General features: G+C 47.4%; 4 protein-coding genes across 6 annotated transcripts; 1 reads left to right on the top strand and 3 right to left on the bottom strand.

The window, feature by feature from the left end:
• The first annotated feature begins 389 nt into the window (after positions 1–389).
• Positions 390–10005, top strand: LOC131283058 (myosin-VIIa-like). Of its 3 annotated transcripts, none has more exons than XM_058312619.1 (11): positions 390–410; positions 1532–1669; positions 1779–1901; positions 1990–3108; positions 3171–3686; positions 3791–4676; positions 6168–6352; positions 6443–8230; positions 8299–8414; positions 8477–8639; positions 8719–10005. In XM_058312619.1, exons 1-11 carry the CDS (start codon positions 390–392, stop codon positions 10003–10005), a joined length of 6342 nt encoding a protein of 2113 aa, XP_058168602.1. The 3 variants fall into 3 exon arrangements, with proteins under 3 accessions (XP_058168602.1, XP_058168601.1, XP_058168603.1); XM_058312618.1 differs by having other exon boundaries at positions 6165–6352; XM_058312620.1 differs by having other exon boundaries at positions 3791–4697; positions 6198–6352.
• A 76-nt stretch (positions 10006–10081) lies between these two features.
• LOC131293508 (uncharacterized) lies at positions 10082–14025 on the bottom strand. Its single transcript, XM_058321585.1, has 11 exons — positions 13861–14025; positions 13646–13794; positions 13215–13596; positions 13052–13139; positions 12693–12983; positions 12421–12610; positions 11362–11658; positions 10900–11281; positions 10744–10831; positions 10357–10647; positions 10082–10275 (listed from the first exon to the last, which is right to left on the bottom strand). Exons 1-11 carry the CDS (start codon positions 14023–14025, stop codon positions 10082–10084), a joined length of 2517 nt encoding a protein of 838 aa, XP_058177568.1.
• Positions 14026–14249: 224 nt separating this feature from the next.
• Positions 14250–15685, bottom strand: LOC131281446 (zinc carboxypeptidase-like). The gene is made up of 3 exons (XM_058310778.1): positions 15533–15685; positions 14562–15465; positions 14250–14452 (listed from the first exon to the last, which is right to left on the bottom strand). Exons 1-3 carry the CDS (start codon positions 15683–15685, stop codon positions 14250–14252), a joined length of 1260 nt encoding a protein of 419 aa, XP_058166761.1.
• A 513-nt stretch (positions 15686–16198) lies between these two features.
• On the bottom strand, positions 16199–17740 carry LOC131281134 (zinc carboxypeptidase-like). The gene is made up of 5 exons (XM_058310388.1): positions 17585–17740; positions 17369–17505; positions 16835–17301; positions 16470–16760; positions 16199–16398 (listed from the first exon to the last, which is right to left on the bottom strand). The coding sequence occupies exons 1-5, from the start codon at positions 17738–17740 to the stop codon at positions 16199–16201; spliced, it is 1251 nt and encodes a 416-aa protein (XP_058166371.1).
• Between the last annotated feature and the right edge of the window lie 361 nt (positions 17741–18101).

Below are 18101 nucleotides of genomic sequence, written 5' to 3'. Positions count from 1 at the left end.
AGATACCAACGAATCGCACACATAGTGGAACCTTCGCTATCGATCGATTAAGTCCAGTTCTCTAGGTACCGGTGATACAGGTGGAAGTTTTTCGTTCGCTGCGAATGGAAACTGTTAGATTGGTGGGCTAACGTTTTAAATGCCTTGGATTAAAAGCGGTAGGCTTTAAACGTATGCCTGGATGTCTCTACGCAGCAAGTTCAGTGGTACAGTTGAGGACAAAAATTGAGTGTGCAAATTAGAAAGTTCTCGTCATATCCACATAGAGGCAATATAATCGACTTGAAGTTGCTGACGTTGCATTCACATTTTCCGGAACAGTCAGTTCGATGACAGACAAAGATAAAAGTTTGTGAGCTAAGAGAAACTCAAATTTTCCGCTCGCCACGATGGATTCAAAGGAGGAGCTTGTAAGTATCGGCAACGCGACAGGAAGAAACATTCCTGCGGAATTACTCATTGATAAGCGAAAGGGTAACGGATAAGGCGCCTCCACGGGTACCCCACGGCGGTCGAACGCACTTCCGCCAGGTGATTCAAATGGGGTGATGGTGGCGGGAGGTTTTTTGATGACGAGTTCAACTTCGGGAGACAATTGCCACGGCCATTATAGGCCACAATACGGTGTCGATGGTAGATGATAAGTATTACTTTTGATAGTGGTCTGTTTCATCTTGGATGGCGGGCGTGTGTTTGTGTCTGTTATTTGGTCTCTGACGTCGATTTTAGAGTGCCCGTGTTGAATGGTGAAACATGACATGATGGTGTGTATACCACGAACGTTTGATTGGCGTGAAGGTTCCCTGCCGGTTATGTTACGATATAACCTTAATAATAACCAGAGACATGAAACAGGGCAGACTCTTTTGCTGCGACTGTGTGTTCACAAAGATTTATTATCGAACTTTGTTATTTCCTGGAAATTGGAAAGTTTGATGTTCACAAATAATAGTAGAGAAATGTAGGTGCCGTGTAAACCAGTCAATATCTGTTAATCTGATATCAAAGATATACTTGAAATTAATCCGGTTTCGATACATCATGTATTGGTCAATTTCTATGAATTAAGCATCGATAAAAACTGAAATTATATAAACACTAAAAATAGTACTAAAGCGACAGATAAAAAGGCGTATGCATTTATTTGCTCATCGAAGATCAGCGTTATCATTGGCCGAATGAATAAAAACTTGATATAATGTGAATTTAAGTATGTTTGGTGCCAAAACGTCTTCATCGATGGATGACAAATGGCCATACATGATTGAACGGCCGTGCTGACGTTTGATACGGGGTAACCGGATCTTCGAATCCTATCTTGCGTAGAGGGTTGAGCTCGATTAGATTAACGATTTCCTCGAAATATAAAATCTTTGTACCGACTTGCAAGAAGCGCTGCTGCACGTACCTGAGATATAGGTCTTCAATTTTAGTTAATCTTTACTAATCGTGGGATGATTATTGTTTTTTTTAACTAAACTATGGTAAACCCTTTCTGATGGCTTTTTTTATCGCTTATCTGATCATCCAGGGCGAATGGGTTTGGCTGCAGCAAAAGAACAAAGATGAATTCGAACTGCCATACGCCGGGCGAGTTCTTCGTACGCACGAAGGGCGAACCCTGGTGGTCAACGACGACGGTGAGGAATTCTGGGTCAAGGACAAAGAGGTGAGTATAGGCAATTTTTGTTTCGTCGATCATCACCAACTTTTTTTTTAAACCTTGAATGGGTATTTTTTTCTCTCTCCCGCTCTCTCAACCCCCTTATTTACTTTAGATAATCAAACCAATGCACGTGACGTCACAGAAAACGGTGCACGACATGATAACGCTCGGTGACCTGCAGGAGTACGCCATACTGCGTAATCTCATCGTTCGATACCGCCAGAAGCAGATTTATGTAGGTGAATCAAACGCCGTTTACACCGTTGGTTTTGTTTACATTATATTATCTTTCGATTGTTTTGCTGAAATGATTTCGTACCTAGACGTACACCGGTAGCATGCTGGTCGCGATTAATCCGTATGAGATCTTACCGATCTACACGTACAATGAGATCAGCCTGTATCGAGACAAGAAGATGGGTGAGCTGCCGCCGCATATCTTCGCCATCGGGGACAGCGCGTACCAGGAGATGAAGCGCGAAAAGCGTGACCAGTGCATCGTGATCAGTGGAGAGTCGGGAGCGGGCAAGACGGAAAGCACGAAGCTGATTCTGCAATATCTGGCAGCGACCAGTGGCAAGCACTCGTGGATCGAGCAGCAAATCATCGAATCAAACCCGATCCTCGAGGCGTTTGGTAATGCAAAAACGATGCGCAACGATAATTCGTCCCGATTCGGGAAGTACATCGATGTGCACTTCACGACCGAGGGCGTTATTGGGGGTGCACGGATCGAGCAGTACCTACTGGAGAAGTCACGCATCGTGCGCCAGAACAAGGGCGAACGGAACTATCACATCTTCTACTCGATGCTGGCTGGCATGACGAAGGAGGAACGCCGTCGGCTCGACCTGGAGGACGCTCCGAAGGCCTACGCATACCTGACCAGCGGCCAAACGTTGCTTTGCGAGGGACGAAACGATGCGAAGGAGTTTGCCGATGTGCGCGCTGCCATGAAGGTGCTGGCGTTCGATGATCAGGAGATTCAATCCATCTTCACTCTGCTGGCGGCGATCCTTCACCTGGGCAACGTGAAGTATAAGGCCACGGTAGTGCAGAACATCGATGCGGTGGAGATAAATGATACGGTTAATGTAGGTCGGGTTGCGGTGCTGCTCGGTGTCTCCAAGCCCCAACTGATAGCGGCCCTTACGCACAAGACCATTATTGCCCATGGGGAGCGTGTCGTGTCGCAGTTGGCCAAAAGTCAGGCACTGGAGGCGAGAGACGCGTTCGTGAAGGCGATCTATGGTAAGCTGTTCATCATGATCGTGGACAAGATCAACAAGACGATCTACAAGCCGTCAGCGAAGGGACGCCTCTCGATCGGTGTGTTGGATATCTTTGGATTCGAGCAGTTTGAGGTGAACAGTTTCGAGCAGCTGTGCATCAACTATGCCAACGAGAACTTGCAGCAGTTCTTCGTGAAGCACATCTTTAAGGTATGCGTGTCCTTGCAGGGTCATTGTAAAGTAGGCGTACTTAGGTAACGTGTTCATTCCAGATGGAACAAACGGAGTACGCACGGGAAGGTATCAACTGGACCACGATCGACTTTATCGATAATCAGGAGATTCTGGATATGATCGGTATGAAGTCGCTTAACCTAATGTCGCTCATCGATGAGGAAACTCGCTTCCCGAAAGGCACCGATCTAACGATGCTCTCGAAGCTTCACTCCACCCACGGCACGAAGACGGTGTACGTGAAGCCAAAGTATGACAAAGATCCCGCGTTCGGCGTGCAGCACTTTGCCGGCGTCGTCTACTACCGGGTGGAGGGTTTCCTCGAGAAGAACCGTGACTCGTTCAGTGCCGACTTGAAGGAGCTGGTGACGAAGAGCACCAGTGAGTACTTGGTGACACTGTTCGGGACAGACGATTCGCTCGATACGACCAAACGGTCAATTACGCTATCGCTTCAGTTCCGCAATTCGCTCGAGTCGCTGATGCGTACACTATCGTCATGCCATCCTTACTTTATAAGGTGCATTAAGCCAAACGACGTCAAACGACCTAAGGTATGATAAACGGTGTCTAATCCCCGACGGGAAAAGAAACACATTTCCGTGGGCTTGAAGAACCATCAAATCAGTGAGCTTTACATCTCTTTCTATGTTTGTAGATAATCGACAAGTCACTGTGCGTGCGACAGCTCCGATACTCGGGTATGATGGAGACGGCCAAGATAAGAAAAGCGGGCTACGCGATCCGTCACACTTACCGCGAGTTTGTCGAGCGTTACCGGCACCTTGGCGTTGGCATCGGTCCAGCGCACAGGGTCGACTGTGTGGAGTCCACCAAAGCCATCTGTCGGAAGGTGCTGGCCGGTATCCCGGACGACTACCAGTTCGGTTTGACAAAGGTGTTCCTAAAGGAAAGCCATGACTATCTGTTGGAATCCGAACGATCGCGTGTATACTTGCACTATGTGGTGCTTATACAGCGCGCCTTCCGAAGGGTCCTGTTCTGGCGATACCTCCGCCGGTATCGCCAGGCAGCCATTACAATCCAGAAGCACTGGCGCGCCAGAGGCTACCGTGCCGACTACCTCACGATGCGCAACGGATACCGACGGTTGCAGGCCGTCATCAAATCGCGCTCGCAAACGTACGCCTTCGGAAGGCTCCGGGAGGCCATCGTGCAACTGCAGGCCCAGTGCCGTGGGTATCTAACGCGCCGCAACCTTCGAGACAAGATTACGTACAGGGCCCGGCGGATGAACGAAATTATCGCCAGGAAGCGAACCGAGGAAGTCCAGTTCAAGAAGTCGGGCAACGCCCGCTGGCGCGAAGATGCCGAACACAACTACCGGCTGCGGGTGGATGAGCTGAACAGAGAGCTGGCGTACGCGGAGGAGTCCCGGAAGGCGGCACGCGTTCTACCCCAGCCGAGCATCAACCCCGAGGAGGATAACAAGATTGTGGACGACGTGTTCGGTTTTCTGGAAGGTACTACGAGCCCGGAGCCGGTACCGAAGCGGAAACCTTCGTTGGCCGTAAGCAAAATGCGCCTGTACTTTGAGGAGAAGAGTCGTAACAAGAAAATCATTCCGACCAAGCTCCTTTCACGTCCGGTTAACTATTACGAATCATCCAGGCTCTAGCCTTCTTTGTTGGGGTCGTTTATCTCATGTCAATGGTCAAATGCTCTTCTACACACGCACAGCAACACCTTCACAAACACCCACACACACATCCAACATAATAGTTGGATTGGTCCATTATCAGCATAAGTAATAAAGCAGGCAAAAGAACGCACGAGGATATTCAATAGATATTTGTAAATACACCCAGAATACAGGAGACACTCTCTTTGCTAATCTCTAGTGAAAAATAATGGCTCGAACATACTGCATGATAAATAGTCAAATTTACATCGGAACGATAAAAACATGTAAGATTTTGTATATAAACGTAATACTGCATAATAACTCGGACTTATAGGAAGAACACTGTTAATTGATTGGATAGAAAAAAAATGCGATTTCTATGAAAAGGTAAAGAATGGCGAAATGTATCGAATATGTAACATAGAAAGGCATTCGGATCAATAGCAAGCTCCGGTGTAGCAGTACTTCTAGGAAAAAACACCTTCGTTTCAGTCCAAAGGCATATCCGGACTGACGACGGACCCTATCCAAAAGAGAACGAACCAAACGAACTCGTACACAGCACGCCAGTGATTGATAAATCAGTACGATATCAGTCCTTATCGGCCAGCTTTAAAGCCCTTAGCTTACGGTACATGACAATTCCTACACGCATGTCAAGATATCGGATCGAGGCTCAAGGCGAAATTATTAACAGACGATGATTGATCAGCAAGGACGTTTGGCAAAAAAAAAAACAAGAAAAACGAACAGGAAAATGAATAAAATTCACCCTCAACCCCCACTTCAACGCCCTGACTCACGTTCCGATTTGGATACACCTTCCCTTAGGTTTCGTTTCCGCATACCTTTTATAGTGTAATTAATGCTTTAGGGCGAAAAAAACTGGTGCGTTGTAAATTTTTGTAGATATCGTAAAGATAGGTTAAGGATCATAAAAAAACCCAAATACCAAATGGTATGACACATACACGAATGTACACCTACAAACATACATACATTTGGTATCGCTCAATAACAAAGATGACACATACACCCTGCACTACTTGTCCTTCATCAGCAGCACATTCACCCTTTATATAGTTGTAATTGAAGAAATCCGTTCAAAGGGATGGGAACTGATTGGTAGATAATCATTGGTGATCATTGATGCGCTGTACATAAGTCTGCTGTATATAACACATCGTCATCATATATAAAAATGTACCCCTAGCATGACTTCATTGCCAAATTTATCAAATTGTATTCGGTTTTTATTGTTTTTTTTTACATAAAATGTTTTGCATTTGTTCGCGTGATAGACAGCAACGAAGTAAGGGTAGACTTTAATAATGACTTCATAAATTTTCCCACTAGGATGGTGATCCTTCCACTAGGACGGTGGGAGTAGCCGGACAGAGCGAGCAGCACGTGGAGCCAGCGTCGGTTCCTTTCCGTGAGGATTTATCGGACTACAATTTCGCCAAGTTTGCGGCCACCTACTTCGCGAACAATGCGTCTTATCAGTTCAGCAAGCGTAAGCTTAAGTCCTCGCTGCTCGATCTCAGCGGTACGGCCGATATCATATCCGCGCAGGTGAGATAGTTGGGATTGATGTTATCGTGATTGAAATGTTGTGGATTATTTAATTATCTGTTTTATTTATAAAATAAATTAATACACTAGGCACTGTGGATAACAATACTACGATTTATGGGGGACATGGCGGATGCTAAGTACGAAGATGAGAGCGAAGAGTTAAAGCACAAACCGGTAATGCAGCGGGTGTCGGTGACACTGGGCCGTAACTTTGCCAAGACGAAGGACTTCCAGGCGTTCCAGGAGACGCTGTCGGAGCACGACCGCAAGATGATACACAAGACGCTCAAGAAGAAATCGAAGATCCCGAACGAGCTGAAGTCGATCATGGAGAACAACGAGGAGATAACGGACTACCAGGAGTTCCTGAACAGTCGCAGCACCAACCTGGACAAGCTGCACTTCATCATCGGGCACGGAATTCTCAACCGGCAGCTGCGGGATGAAATCTTCTGCCAGATCTGCAAGCAGTTGACCAACAACCCGACGGCCACGTCGCACGCCAAAGGATGGATTCTGCTGTCGCTGTGTGTCGGATGTTTCCCACCGTCCGAGCGGTTCGTAAAGTACCTCCGGTCGTTCATTCGCGATGGGCCCGAGCTGTACGCACCGTACTGTGAACATCGGCTCGATCGCACGCTGAAAAATGGAACCCGGCGTCAACCACCGTCGCTGCTGGAGCTGCAGGCTACCAAAACGAAACAACCGATTCCGATCAGTGTGATCCTGATGGACGGTAGCAGTAGAACGGTGGAGACCGATTCTGCCACCACGGCCGGGGAACTGTGTGAGCGCATAGCCGATCTCGTTGGACTGAAGGATCGTTTCGGCTTCTCGATCTTCATCACTATGCAAGACAAGGTGCTGTCGCTGCAGAGTGGCCGGGAGTTCCTGATGGATGCCGTGTCGAACTGTGAGCAGTACGCAAAGGAACAGGGTGCAAGTGAGCGTGCGGCTGGGTGGAAGGTATTTTTCCGCAAGGAACTATTCGCTCCATGGCACGATCCAGCCCTCGATCCGATCGCGACGGGGTTGATCTACGCGCAGATCGTTCGGGGGCTAAACTTAGGCGAACTGGTTAGCAATTCAGATAAGGATTTGGCGATGCTAGCCGCCCTGCAGTACTACGCCGAGTACGGCAGCGAATTGAACACGAAGACACTACAGGAACGGTTAAAAGATTTCCTACCGAAAAGTGTCCTTCGACCGGAAACGGCGTCCCGTTGGGTGCAGATGGTCGAAAGTGCGTTCAAGAAAAGCCGCTGTGTGAAGGAGTTCCTCCAGCGAGCTGTTGCAAAGGAGGATATTGTCCTGTTCGCAAAAATTACCTGGGGTATGATGTTTTCGCGGTTCTTCGAGGCGGTCCAAACGGAAGGACCATCGCTAGCGTCACCGAACATCATCATTGCGGTGAACTGGTCCGGGGTTTTCTTCGTGGACGAACAGGAGCAGGTGCTGGTGGAACTTTCCTATCCCGAGATCGTTCAGATGAGCTTCGAAGAGGACGCCGAGACGGAAGTGGGCACACTCTACATCGGTACCATACAGGGCGAAGAGTTTAGCTTCAAAACGTTTGACGCTCAGGTAATCTCCGATCTGGTCAACTACATCATTGACGAGCTGAAAAAGAAGAGCGTCTATGCTGTCGTGGTGCAACAATACAAATCTGACACAACAGATGAAACGGTACTGACCCTGGTGAAAGGAGATCTTATTTCTCTGGGGCAAGGTTTCACCGGAGAATCGATCATGGCGGAGGACGCAACTTGGGGCTATGGGGAATGTAACGGTAAGGCGGGATACTTCCCTACAGAATCAATCTACATTTTACCCACGATTCTGCCTCCATCTGGAATTGTGCTGAATTTTTACAAGGTTCGTTAGGTTGTTCGTTTCTCTTTCATAACCAAGTTAATTTTAAACAAAATACATTTAAATTACAGCGAGAAAATGCTGTTAAAGCGAAGAAACATGCCGGCCCAATTTACAACACCATTCAGCGTAAAAAGATGCACAGCCTGCAGCGTTACGGTGCGGAACATTTTCGGACCCCCATTTCGTAAGTATTCGATATTCTAATCCTTTTGGATATTGTCTTTACCGAAGTATCTTTTTATGCAGGGTCGTGTCTTCGTCTACGAGCATAAACAGTGTGCGCAAGTCCACCGTCGAGGAACTCTGGCGACATACTCGGGATCCTATGAAGGCACCGCTACTGCAGCGTATACAGAAAGATCGCGTAAAGTGTGACACCGCTGTGATGATCTTTACTTTTATCATGAAGGTAAGGAGACGTTCATTTGGTTTGTTTTGAATATGATTTACAGTAGTTTTTTATTTAAAATATAACTTCTTTTGCTCAGTACATGGGAGATTTACCGAAGAATCGGGAACAAATCGATGTTGGCAGGATCTTCGGACCGGCTCTCGGAGACGACTTGCTGCGGGATGAGGTCTACTGCCAGATCATGCGCCAGCTGACGGAGAACAGGATTCAGATAAGCGAAGAGCGTGGTTGGGACTTGCTTTGGCTTGCGACTGGCGTCATGCTTCCCAGTCAGTCCCTACAGAAAGAGTTGTTCCTGTTCTTGCGCTCTCGCAAGCATCCAATTGCAGCGGACTGCTTGCTGCGACTGCAGAAAACGATGAAGGTGGGACCGAGAAAATTCCCACCGTACATTGTGGAGGTGGAAGCGATCCGCTACCGGACAGTAGAGGTTTACCATAAGGTGTACTTCCCGGACGACACGGACGAGGCGTTCCAGATTGAATCGTCTACGAAGACGAAAGATCTGATTCATACCATCACGCGTCGGTTGGAGCTCAAATCGAGCGAAGGCTTTAGTTTGTTTATCAAGGTGATGGACAAGGTATTCTCCATGCCAGAGGATTACTTTATCTTCGATTTTATCTACGAGTTGCTGGAATGGATGCGTGAAACTCATCCGTCGCGTTCCAACGATAATCGCATCCAGTGCGAGTACCAGCTGTTCTTCATGAAAAAACTGTGGATTAACGTGGTACCAGGGCGCGATAGCAATGCGGACGATATTTTCCACTTCCACCAGGAGGTACCGAAGCTGCTTCAAGGCTACTATCAACTCACCAAGGAGCAGGCAGTTGAACTCGCCGCGTACATTTTTTGGGCCCAGTTTGAGGTATCTGACTTGGCGCTGCTGAGCAAAACATTCAACCACTTCTTCCCGATGTTGGTGGCGAAGGACGTTGAGCGGTTCCAGAAGCTCGATCACTGGAAGCGAGACATTATCGCCAAGGTGGACGCCACCAAGGGCATATCGGTGAGCGACGCGAAAGTAGCGTTCCTCAAAATCGTCCAACAGTTCCCGATGTTTGGCTCGACGTTTTTCGTGGTAAAGCAAGCAACGGATCCGAATCTACCACCAACGCTGCTGGTCGCCATCAATCGGTTGGGTTTCCATCTGATCGAACCGCACACCAAGGAGGTCCTGTCCAGCTACAGCTACACGGAGCTGAACTTCTGGAGTTCGGGCAACACCTATTTTCACGTGAAATTTGGCAGCATGATGGGTTCGACCAAGCTACTCCTGGAAACGAAGCAGGGTTACAAAATGGACGAGCTGTTGGCATCATACATTCGGCATTTCAAGGCACAAGCTCAGCGGAACTAGCATTCTAAGGATCTAAGACAAATGGGATAATTTTGTGTTGTGCTTTATTGGGTAGCGGATAAAATAAATTGAACGTTTACACGTATCCCAAACGCTTGGCTTCGGCGACGAAGGCAATGAGTCCATTAAGGGTTTCCTGGCCATTAGGAATGATCTGATTGGCAGGCAGCACGAATCCGGTGGCTCCGGTGTCGCGGAACTCGAAGGTGTATCCCAGCCTCGTTCCATGGACTCCAACGAAGTAGTCGACTGTGCTTCCAGAGGTGACGTCTGTGTAAATATGAACAATTTTAATTAGTTTAAAATAAATCCGAATATAAAGAGATGAGAATATTGTTGTCACAAACTTACACAGCACGCTGGCACTGTTACCGTAGGTGTAACGCGTGCCGAAAGTAGCCTGAATGGCGGCAGCCGTTACGGTGGCAATCTGCTGCAAGTCGGCGTTGTTGGACGGCTGAGGTGCTCCGCTAAAACCGAACGGAGTCAACAGGTATTGACCATAGGAGTGGAACGAGAACTGAATGTTGATTCTGTCCGCAATGGTTGCGTAGTAATCGGCCATAGCCTTCGTTTCCGGCTCGGAGAATGGTGCCGGTCCGGCGAAAGTATCGGAGCACGGTACCGAAGAAGCTCCACCGTCTGTGGTTCATCGTTGGAATTATGAATAAAAATAAAAATTAATGTAGAGCGTGAAAATTGTGTCACACCTAACTGAAGGCCGATTCGTTGACTTACTCATCCAGAAGTAGTCGAAGTTGCGGTTCGGGTCAGTTCCGACACACAGGTCGTTCACTGGCTGACGGGTCTTGCGCCATTGACGGTTCTGTAGGCAGTTCATTCACGTTTTCAATCAAACAGTCATTCAATCAATCAATCATTTCAATTACTTACGGTGGTCTTGGTGTAGGCCAAACCGTCTGGATTGGCCACCATGATGAAGTACCAATCGTAGTTCTGTGCCAGATCCTGCACGGCCGGGTTGGTAGAGGTGAGCAGCTCGTTCAGCAGCCAGGTAGCGGTGGCGGACGAGATCCATTCACGTGCGTGAATATTGGCCTCAATGAAGATACCGGGATTGCCGGCCTTTTGCGACAGCTTGATAGCCTTCAAATCGCGTCCTTCGAAGGATCTGCCGTACACCGTGCCGGTCAGGATGGATGGGTTCTGAGCGACAATTTCGTCCATCCAGGCATAGATCTCTTCGACAGTGTAGTAGTCGGTCCAGCCAAAGGTAGCGCGAGTGCTACGGTTCGGACGCTCGGCATCGATCACTCTGGAAAAGTTATTTAAAAGCACAAAGATGTTTTTAGCTTTCCATACGGCCTCCAACATTTACGGCTATTCGGTACTTACTTCTGGAAGTCCTCAATCTGCAGTCGCGTCTTAAGGGCCAGTGCCTTGGACAGTTCCTCGAAGTGGGCAAACTTGTGCGGTGGCACAACGATGCTGAGCCGCATGTTGGTCTGCACCGGCGACTCCCAGAAGCTGTATCCATCGGAGTTCAGTTCCAGCTGCTGCAATGCCTGCAGCTGCCGGGCGGTGTCGATGGAAACCTCATAGACGCGGTAGTTGTCGAACCGGGCCTGTTCGGCGGAGCCACCGGTGGCGCAGGCGGCCAGTACGAAGAAAGCAAGCTTGATCCACATCGTCCTTGTTGTGTGTCACACTCTGTAGCCCAGAATGACCGAAACGTTGTCAAATGCGATCATCTAAAGCGCTTTTATACGCGTCAAGCACAATCAGTGGTACAAATTCGGGATTGATAACCAAAAAACGGTGCTCAATGGAGCCTGAGAACACAAATAGTCTGTACAAGCCCCATGGAATCTTCGATCAGCTGGGTGTGTTTATGTGACGCAAGCTGATCATGATTAGCGAAAAGTTGTGTGCCTCCCGGGTAGATAGTATTTGAACCAATTTCTGTAGTACCGGGAAATCCAACGCATTCAGTCAACGATAAGATAAACCTTGTAGGTCTATCTACGACTAGCAATATAAAGCAATTTGCGATGTGTTGATTGATTTTTGAAAGTAGATATGCCTATTGTATTCAAACAAACCTCATTGTGGAGCGATTGTATATCGTCTACGTCGAGCTACGTCATAATTAGCTCCCTTCAAGTGCTTGAATGCTCTAGAAGAGCACTATAAAGACCTCTTGTATTTTCGGCTAGCGAAGGTGAATAACCCATCAATTTATTAGATAGTGATGTTTTTTGTCAGTCATAGCAAACGCTTGTAAATCAAAAGGTCTTGGGAAAAGGAACCCAAACAAACGATATCGTGCCCATGACATAATGAATGCAAATCTTCGGTCTGATAAGATAAAAAATAGCATACTGATACAGAGTTGTAAAAACTTTTTTTTTATTGTGTTTGCTACTAGCGCATGCTATCATCCATCCCGATTACATGTATCCCAGCACTCTGGCCTCGTCAATCATGGCTATGAATCCTTCCAACAACTCTTCACCGTTCGGTACAATCTGCTCGGCCGGCAGTATAAATCCGAACTCTCCCTGATCACGCAGCTCGTAGGTGTACGACAACGGGATTCCACCGACGGCGAATGCCCAATCAACGGAGATACCCGATGCAATATCTGTGTAGGGGAGTAGAATAAGTAGAGACTCACTAAAATCTGTTTCCTTAAGCAAAATAGTAGAAGAAGGATATGTTCTTACAAAGGGCATCTGCGGTCGTACCCACGCGGTAGGGTTTGTTGTACAGCTTGTACATGTCAACTGAGGCCCGCTGTCCGACCTGCAGCAGGTCTTGGTAGTTGTAAGCTCTTGGTGCATTAGTGTAACCAAATGGAAACAGAATGTACTGGCCGCGAGAGTGAATCGACAATGCCAGCTTGACGTTGGCGGCGATCGATCTGATGAAAGTGGTCAAATTGCTTACTTCAACCTCGGATTCTGGTGCCGGGCCTGAATAGGTATCCGAGCAGGGTGTTGTTGAAGTTCCTCCATCTACAGAAACAAGATAAACAGAAACAATATGTGTGCGTATGCTAAAGAAGCAGAACGAAGAAACATACTGTTCCACTGGAAGTTAAAATTTCGGTTCGGATCTGTCCCATAGCAAAGTAGATTATGCTGAGTTCTGGTTTTGCGCCACAGACGTTCCTAGAGGAAAAAAAAAACAGAATGTTTCAGTTACGCATACCGCTAGTGCATCTTTTACTCTTCTCGATGCCCCACCGTGGTATGTGTGTACGCAAAACCATCCGGATTGGCCACGGGAACGATGTACCAGTCGTAGTTTTCAGCGATAAACCTCACGTTGGGTTCTTCCGACGTAAGTAGCTCGTTCAAGACCCACGTAATCGTTGCCGACGTTATCCACTCGCGGGCATGTATATTTGCGTCGATGTAAATACCCACGTTGCCGGATTTATACGAAAGCTTGATTACTTTCATGTCCCGGCCTTCATACGTTTGACCGATCGTATCCACCGACAGCACCGACGGGTACTGCGATACCATTTCGTCGATCCATTCGTAGATTTCCTCTAGCGTGTGGTAATCATCCCAACCAAAGCCCTCCAGCTTCCTGCGGGACGGACGCTCCTTATCGAGTATCCTAGAATGAAAAAATTTGCCTAAATATCTCTGCTGCCGGATATGCGAACTGCTTGTAGTACTGTTTTAGATTGGACGTAAGCAGTGTTGATCCGATGCTGTGCTTCTTGAAAAGTCTGTCTGCGCTAAACTTTTCGCTCGGTGGAATCACAACTTCCACGCTCGTGTTCACCTGAGCAGGATACTCTAGAAACGTATACTGTAGGCAGTAGAAATTTGTAGTTACTATTATCGGTTGTAATTTTTACAATTTTTTCTTGTATACCCCATTCGGCGACGATTCTAGCCTTTGAAGTAAGGTCAGCTGATCAGCGTTCGTGATATCGATTTTGTACACTCCATAGTTTTCATAGCGAAGTTTCCCATCTACGGTGGCTAGCAAAGCCAACGCACACGCCACCAAAAACACAGAGGAAATTTTTATTTCCATGCTCAATCACAAAACCCGTCTGGGCTACTAATAAGTGACATACAGAAGGAGCTCCTGTGAAGCTGTGAAATTTTATTACATCTTATCAACTCGCGCGGTGTGCTGTAAGCCCATTTGATACGATTATCTTCTCAAGTGCTGCTAGGGTTTTGGAGGTAGAAAACAACAGGAGAATACGACCGTTCAATAGGATGATTGATCGGCATCCAGAATCTATGCGCCGTTCAGGTTCGGTTGAAATAACCCATTGTTTTGGCCTTAGCCAGCATCGCTATCATTGCATCGAGGGTCTCTTCAGCGTTCGGTATAATCTGGTCGGCTGGTAGGACGAACCCGTACGGGCCATTATCGCGAAACTCGAAGCACATCGAGAGTGGGGTTTTGTGATAACCGTGAGACCAATCAGTAGTAGAGCCAGAGTCGACATCTGTAGAGGGGGAGTACATTGTGAATAGTGTTTCACATTTTTGTTTGAAGAACGTTCATGGGGTGATGTCTCAAAAATTGGAAATGAAGAAAACCAATTGATTACTTACACAACACATCTGCGATCGTTCCAAACGTGTACCGTGTGTTGTAGCGCGTGGCAAAACCGGATGCGGCCGCCTCAGCTATATCCATCTGGTCAGAATAGTTGTCCGGATAGTCAGCATCCTGGTAGCCGTACGGTAGAAGAATGTACTGACCATACGAATGGAACTGCAGGTGCAGCTCAATTCGATCGACGATCGTTTCGTAGTACGCGATCGTATTCTTTGTCTCAATCTCCGAGGCAGGTTCCGGTCCGGCGAAAATATCGTTACAGGCCACTGCGGATGCTCCGCCTTCCATCCAGTGGTAAGGGAAGTTCCGGTTCAGATCGACCCCAGCGCATAGGACGGTATGTGGGTAACGGTTCTTACGCCACAAACGATTGGTCGTCTTGGTGTAATGAAAACCGTCCGGATTGGCGACGGGGAGTATGTACCAGTCGTAGTTGACTGCCAACTCCTGCACCGCCGGGTCCTGTGATGTAAGCAGCTCGTTCAGCAGCCAAGTGACGGTTGCCGAGGTGATCCATTCACGGGCATGAATATTGGCCTCGAGAAAGATTCCCGGATTGCCGGGTTGTTGAGACAGCTTAACCAGTTTCATCTCACGACCTTCGTACGTGCGGCCAATGCTTTCGACGGATAGCACCGATGGATATTGAGCGGCCAATTCGTCGAGCCATTCGTAAATGGCCTCCAAAGACTGATATTCTTCCCATCCGAAACCCTCGCTACGTTTCGCCTTGCGGGGAACATTTTCCGCGTCGATGATGGATTGAAAGTTGGGCGTAGCTAGTCGGGATCTAAGGTGTAAATTTCTCTCCAGCTGTCGGTAGTCATCCAATTTGTGAGGTGGCACTAGAATGCTTAGATTCATGCGACTTTGCACGGGAGAATCGAGAAAGAGATACTAAACGAATACCGTTAATGACCATTTCTTTCTGCGACAGCTCTCCAGCTCTTAGGCCTCAACTTACTCCATTTCCGTAAAGCTCCACTTGCTGCAACACAGTTAATTGCTCTTGGGTCGCAATCTCCACTCGATAGAGATGATAATTATCATATCGAACTAGCTCGCTTCTTGCGGCTAGGAAAAGTAACGCGAGTAAAATAAAACTGTTTCGAAACATTATGGACTGCTGGGTGACAAGTGAAAGGAAACCTACCGGTAGCTATCTTTTATACTCATTTTGGTGGTCGTTTTTGGGTCAGGAAAACTCTTATTTCGTTAGCCTTATCGTAGTATACCAATGATACTGGGAACAATTTTTCCCACAGTTGTAAACTTGATCTGATTTGTATCTCCAGTAGAAGATGTCACGACGGTTCACGTGTTCATTGATCGTTATTAGTGGGTTATCAATCGTTGGTTTGTACCAGGATGGGTTATCAGTACGACATCACAGTCAAGTACGCATGACTAGTAGTACAATCATGAAGGAAAGACGGTAGCATTAGAGCTGATAATTATAACACCATGATTCGAATCTATGGGTCGTATTGTGCAACAATCAATGAGCTATGTTTATTGTTTACGTATCACGCCAACAGCTTTTCACGCTAATCTTATCGCTTACAATGATGACTCGGTGTGTGGGCTACGATGGTGGAAATAATAATAAAACACAATCGATCCCGAACGATTAGACGGTGAAGTAGCCAATATCCTTCCCCTTGCGGAAGAAAGCAACCAACCCATCGAGCACTTCCATTGCGTTTGGTAAAATTTGATCCGGAGGTAGGATGAATCCGTGGTAACCATTATCGCGGAACTCGAAGGTCGCAGCCACCGGAGTACCGTGCGTACCGTGGGCCCAGTCGGGTGAAGATCCAGAGGCAATATCTGTTTGGATTGAGGGTGAATTAATTTCAATGTCATGGTTGCATGATCTATGGAAGCGAACTGCTACGTACATAAAACATCGGATGTAGTACCAATTTCGTACAGGGTACCGAATCGGTTATAGATTGCAACAGCTGCAGCTTCGCCCATCTCCATCATGTCATAGTAATTCTCGGAATACTCCGCTCCTTCATGACCAAATGGGAAGAGGATGTACTGACCGTACGAGTGGAACGACAAATAGGCATGGATGTTGTCCTTGACGCTGATGAAGTAGTTCATGATATTCTGCGTTTCAATTTCCGAGCCAGCCTCAGGTCCACCGAAAGTGTCCGAACATGGGATCGCCGATGCACCACCCTCTGAGAAACAATAAAGATCAAGCCTATAACTACCGCTACTGATCACGTTGCTTGAGTATGTTTGACACCCTTACCCATCCAGTGACCGGGGAAGTTGCGGTTCATGTCCACTCCGTAGCAGAGCACACTGTGTGGGTAGCGGTTCTTGCGCCACAAACGGTTGGTCGTTTTGGTATAATGGAAACCATCGGGATTCACCACCGGTAAGATGTACCAGTCGTAGTTTTCCGCCAGATCACGCACGTTGGGGTCAGTGGAGGTAAGGAACTCGTTGATCAACCACGTTACGGTGGCGGACGTAATCCATTCGCGTGCGTGAATGTTAGCTTCGATGAAAACTCCCGGGTTACCAGACTTGTACGACATCTTGACCGCTTTCACTTCACGATTCTCGTACGATCGACCGATGGTTTCCACCGTCAGAATGGTCGGATACTGAGCGACCTGTTCGTCGATCCAGGTATAGATATCTTCCAGAGTTTGATATTCCTCCCAGCCAAACGCACGTCGTGACTTTTTCGGACTTTCCTCATCAATGAGCCTGTATGAAGGTTGGAATAAATAAAAAGTTGCCCATTCCTTGTAAAGCAGTCTGGAAGATATCTTACTGTTGAAGATTCGGAATTCTTAGACGGCTAGCGACTTCCAGGTGACCACTTAGCTCTTCAAACTCGGCAAACTTATGAGGTGGCACCACAATGTTAACTTTCATGTTCGTTTGCACGGGAGATTCCCAAAAGAGATACTGAAACGAAGTGTAATGAGTGTTTTTAACATAAGTGTTACTTTCCACTGGATTTTTACAACGCTCTTATCACACTCACTCCATCTGGGTATCGCTCCAAGTGCTGGAATACCTCCAGCTGCTGCTGGTTGGCAATGGCTACCTCGTACACCCGATAGTTGTCGTACCGGACCTGCTCACCCTGGAGCAATCCGGCCGCTAAACAGAGTAGTAAAAAAGCCGACTTGAAGACCATTTTCGATTGAACAAACGTAACCGACAGAAGCTAGCTCGACGAATGGGCCCTTGCTTTTATAACGATGCTTGGGCTGGGGATTTCAAGTAAGTTATTGCCAGATATCTAGAAAACGAGATAAGGAGAGGTGAATTTGATGGTTTAATATGAATGAAAAGAAAAAAAAACAGGATGCTGAACAGCGTATTACATATCGAGATCGATTGTGAACTGCGTTATCGCAGTGCGCAGTGATAATAATTGATTGTTGAGTTTATAGGATAGAATGTGATTGTCAATCAAACTCAGCCATGGACAGAGGTGGATCTAGCTATGAGCAGGCTGAGCGGCCGCAAGGAGGGGGTGGGGGGGGGGGAGCATT

This window comes from Anopheles ziemanni, chromosome 2, assembly GCF_943734765.1.
Source record: "Anopheles ziemanni chromosome 2, idAnoZiCoDA_A2_x.2, whole genome shotgun sequence".
NCBI classification, from domain to species: Eukaryota; Metazoa; Arthropoda; class Insecta; order Diptera; family Culicidae; genus Anopheles; species Anopheles ziemanni.
The sequence above is the reverse complement of the archived record's forward strand: the minus strand, read 5'-3'. Positions and strand labels throughout refer to the sequence as shown.

Coding starts and splice junctions, on each gene's coding strand:
- LOC131283058 (XM_058312618.1), top strand. CDS start 390: ATGGATTCAAAGGAGGAGCTT. Junction 8,415..8,476: donor CATTTTCGGACCCCCATTTC/GTAAGTATTCGA, acceptor CTTTTTATGCAG/GGTCGTGTCTTCGTCTACGA. Junction 8,640..8,718: donor TCTTTACTTTTATCATGAAG/GTAAGGAGACGT, acceptor TCTTTTGCTCAG/TACATGGGAGATTTACCGAA.
- LOC131293508 (XM_058321585.1), bottom strand. CDS start 14,025: ATGGAAATAAAAATTTCCTCTGTGTTTTTGGTGGCGTGTGCGTTGGCT. Junction 13,597..13,645: donor CTAAAACAGTACTACAAGCA/GTTCGCATATCC, acceptor TTTTCATTCTAG/GATACTCGATAAGGAGCGTC. Junction 10,832..10,899: donor TGGCCTACACCAAGACCACC/GTAAGTAATTGA, acceptor AACTGCCTACAG/AACCGTCAATGGCGCAAGAC.
- LOC131281446 (XM_058310778.1), bottom strand. CDS start 15,685: ATGTTTCGAAACAGTTTTATTTTACTCGCGTTACTTTTCCTAGCCGCA. Junction 15,466..15,532: donor TGGAGCTTTACGGAAATGGA/GTAAGTTGAGGC, acceptor GTATTCGTTTAG/TATCTCTTTCTCGATTCTCC. Junction 14,453..14,561: donor AACGATCGCAGATGTGTTGT/GTAAGTAATCAA, acceptor CCCCCTCTACAG/ATGTCGACTCTGGCTCTACT.
- LOC131281134 (XM_058310388.1), bottom strand. CDS start 17,740: ATGGTCTTCAAGTCGGCTTTTTTACTACTCTGTTTAGCGGCCGGATTG. Junction 17,506..17,584: donor TGGAGCGATACCCAGATGGA/GTGAGTGTGATA, acceptor ACTTCGTTTCAG/TATCTCTTTTGGGAATCTCC. Junction 16,761..16,834: donor CTTCCCCGGTCACTGGATGG/GTAAGGGTGTCA, acceptor ATTGTTTCTCAG/AGGGTGGTGCATCGGCGATC.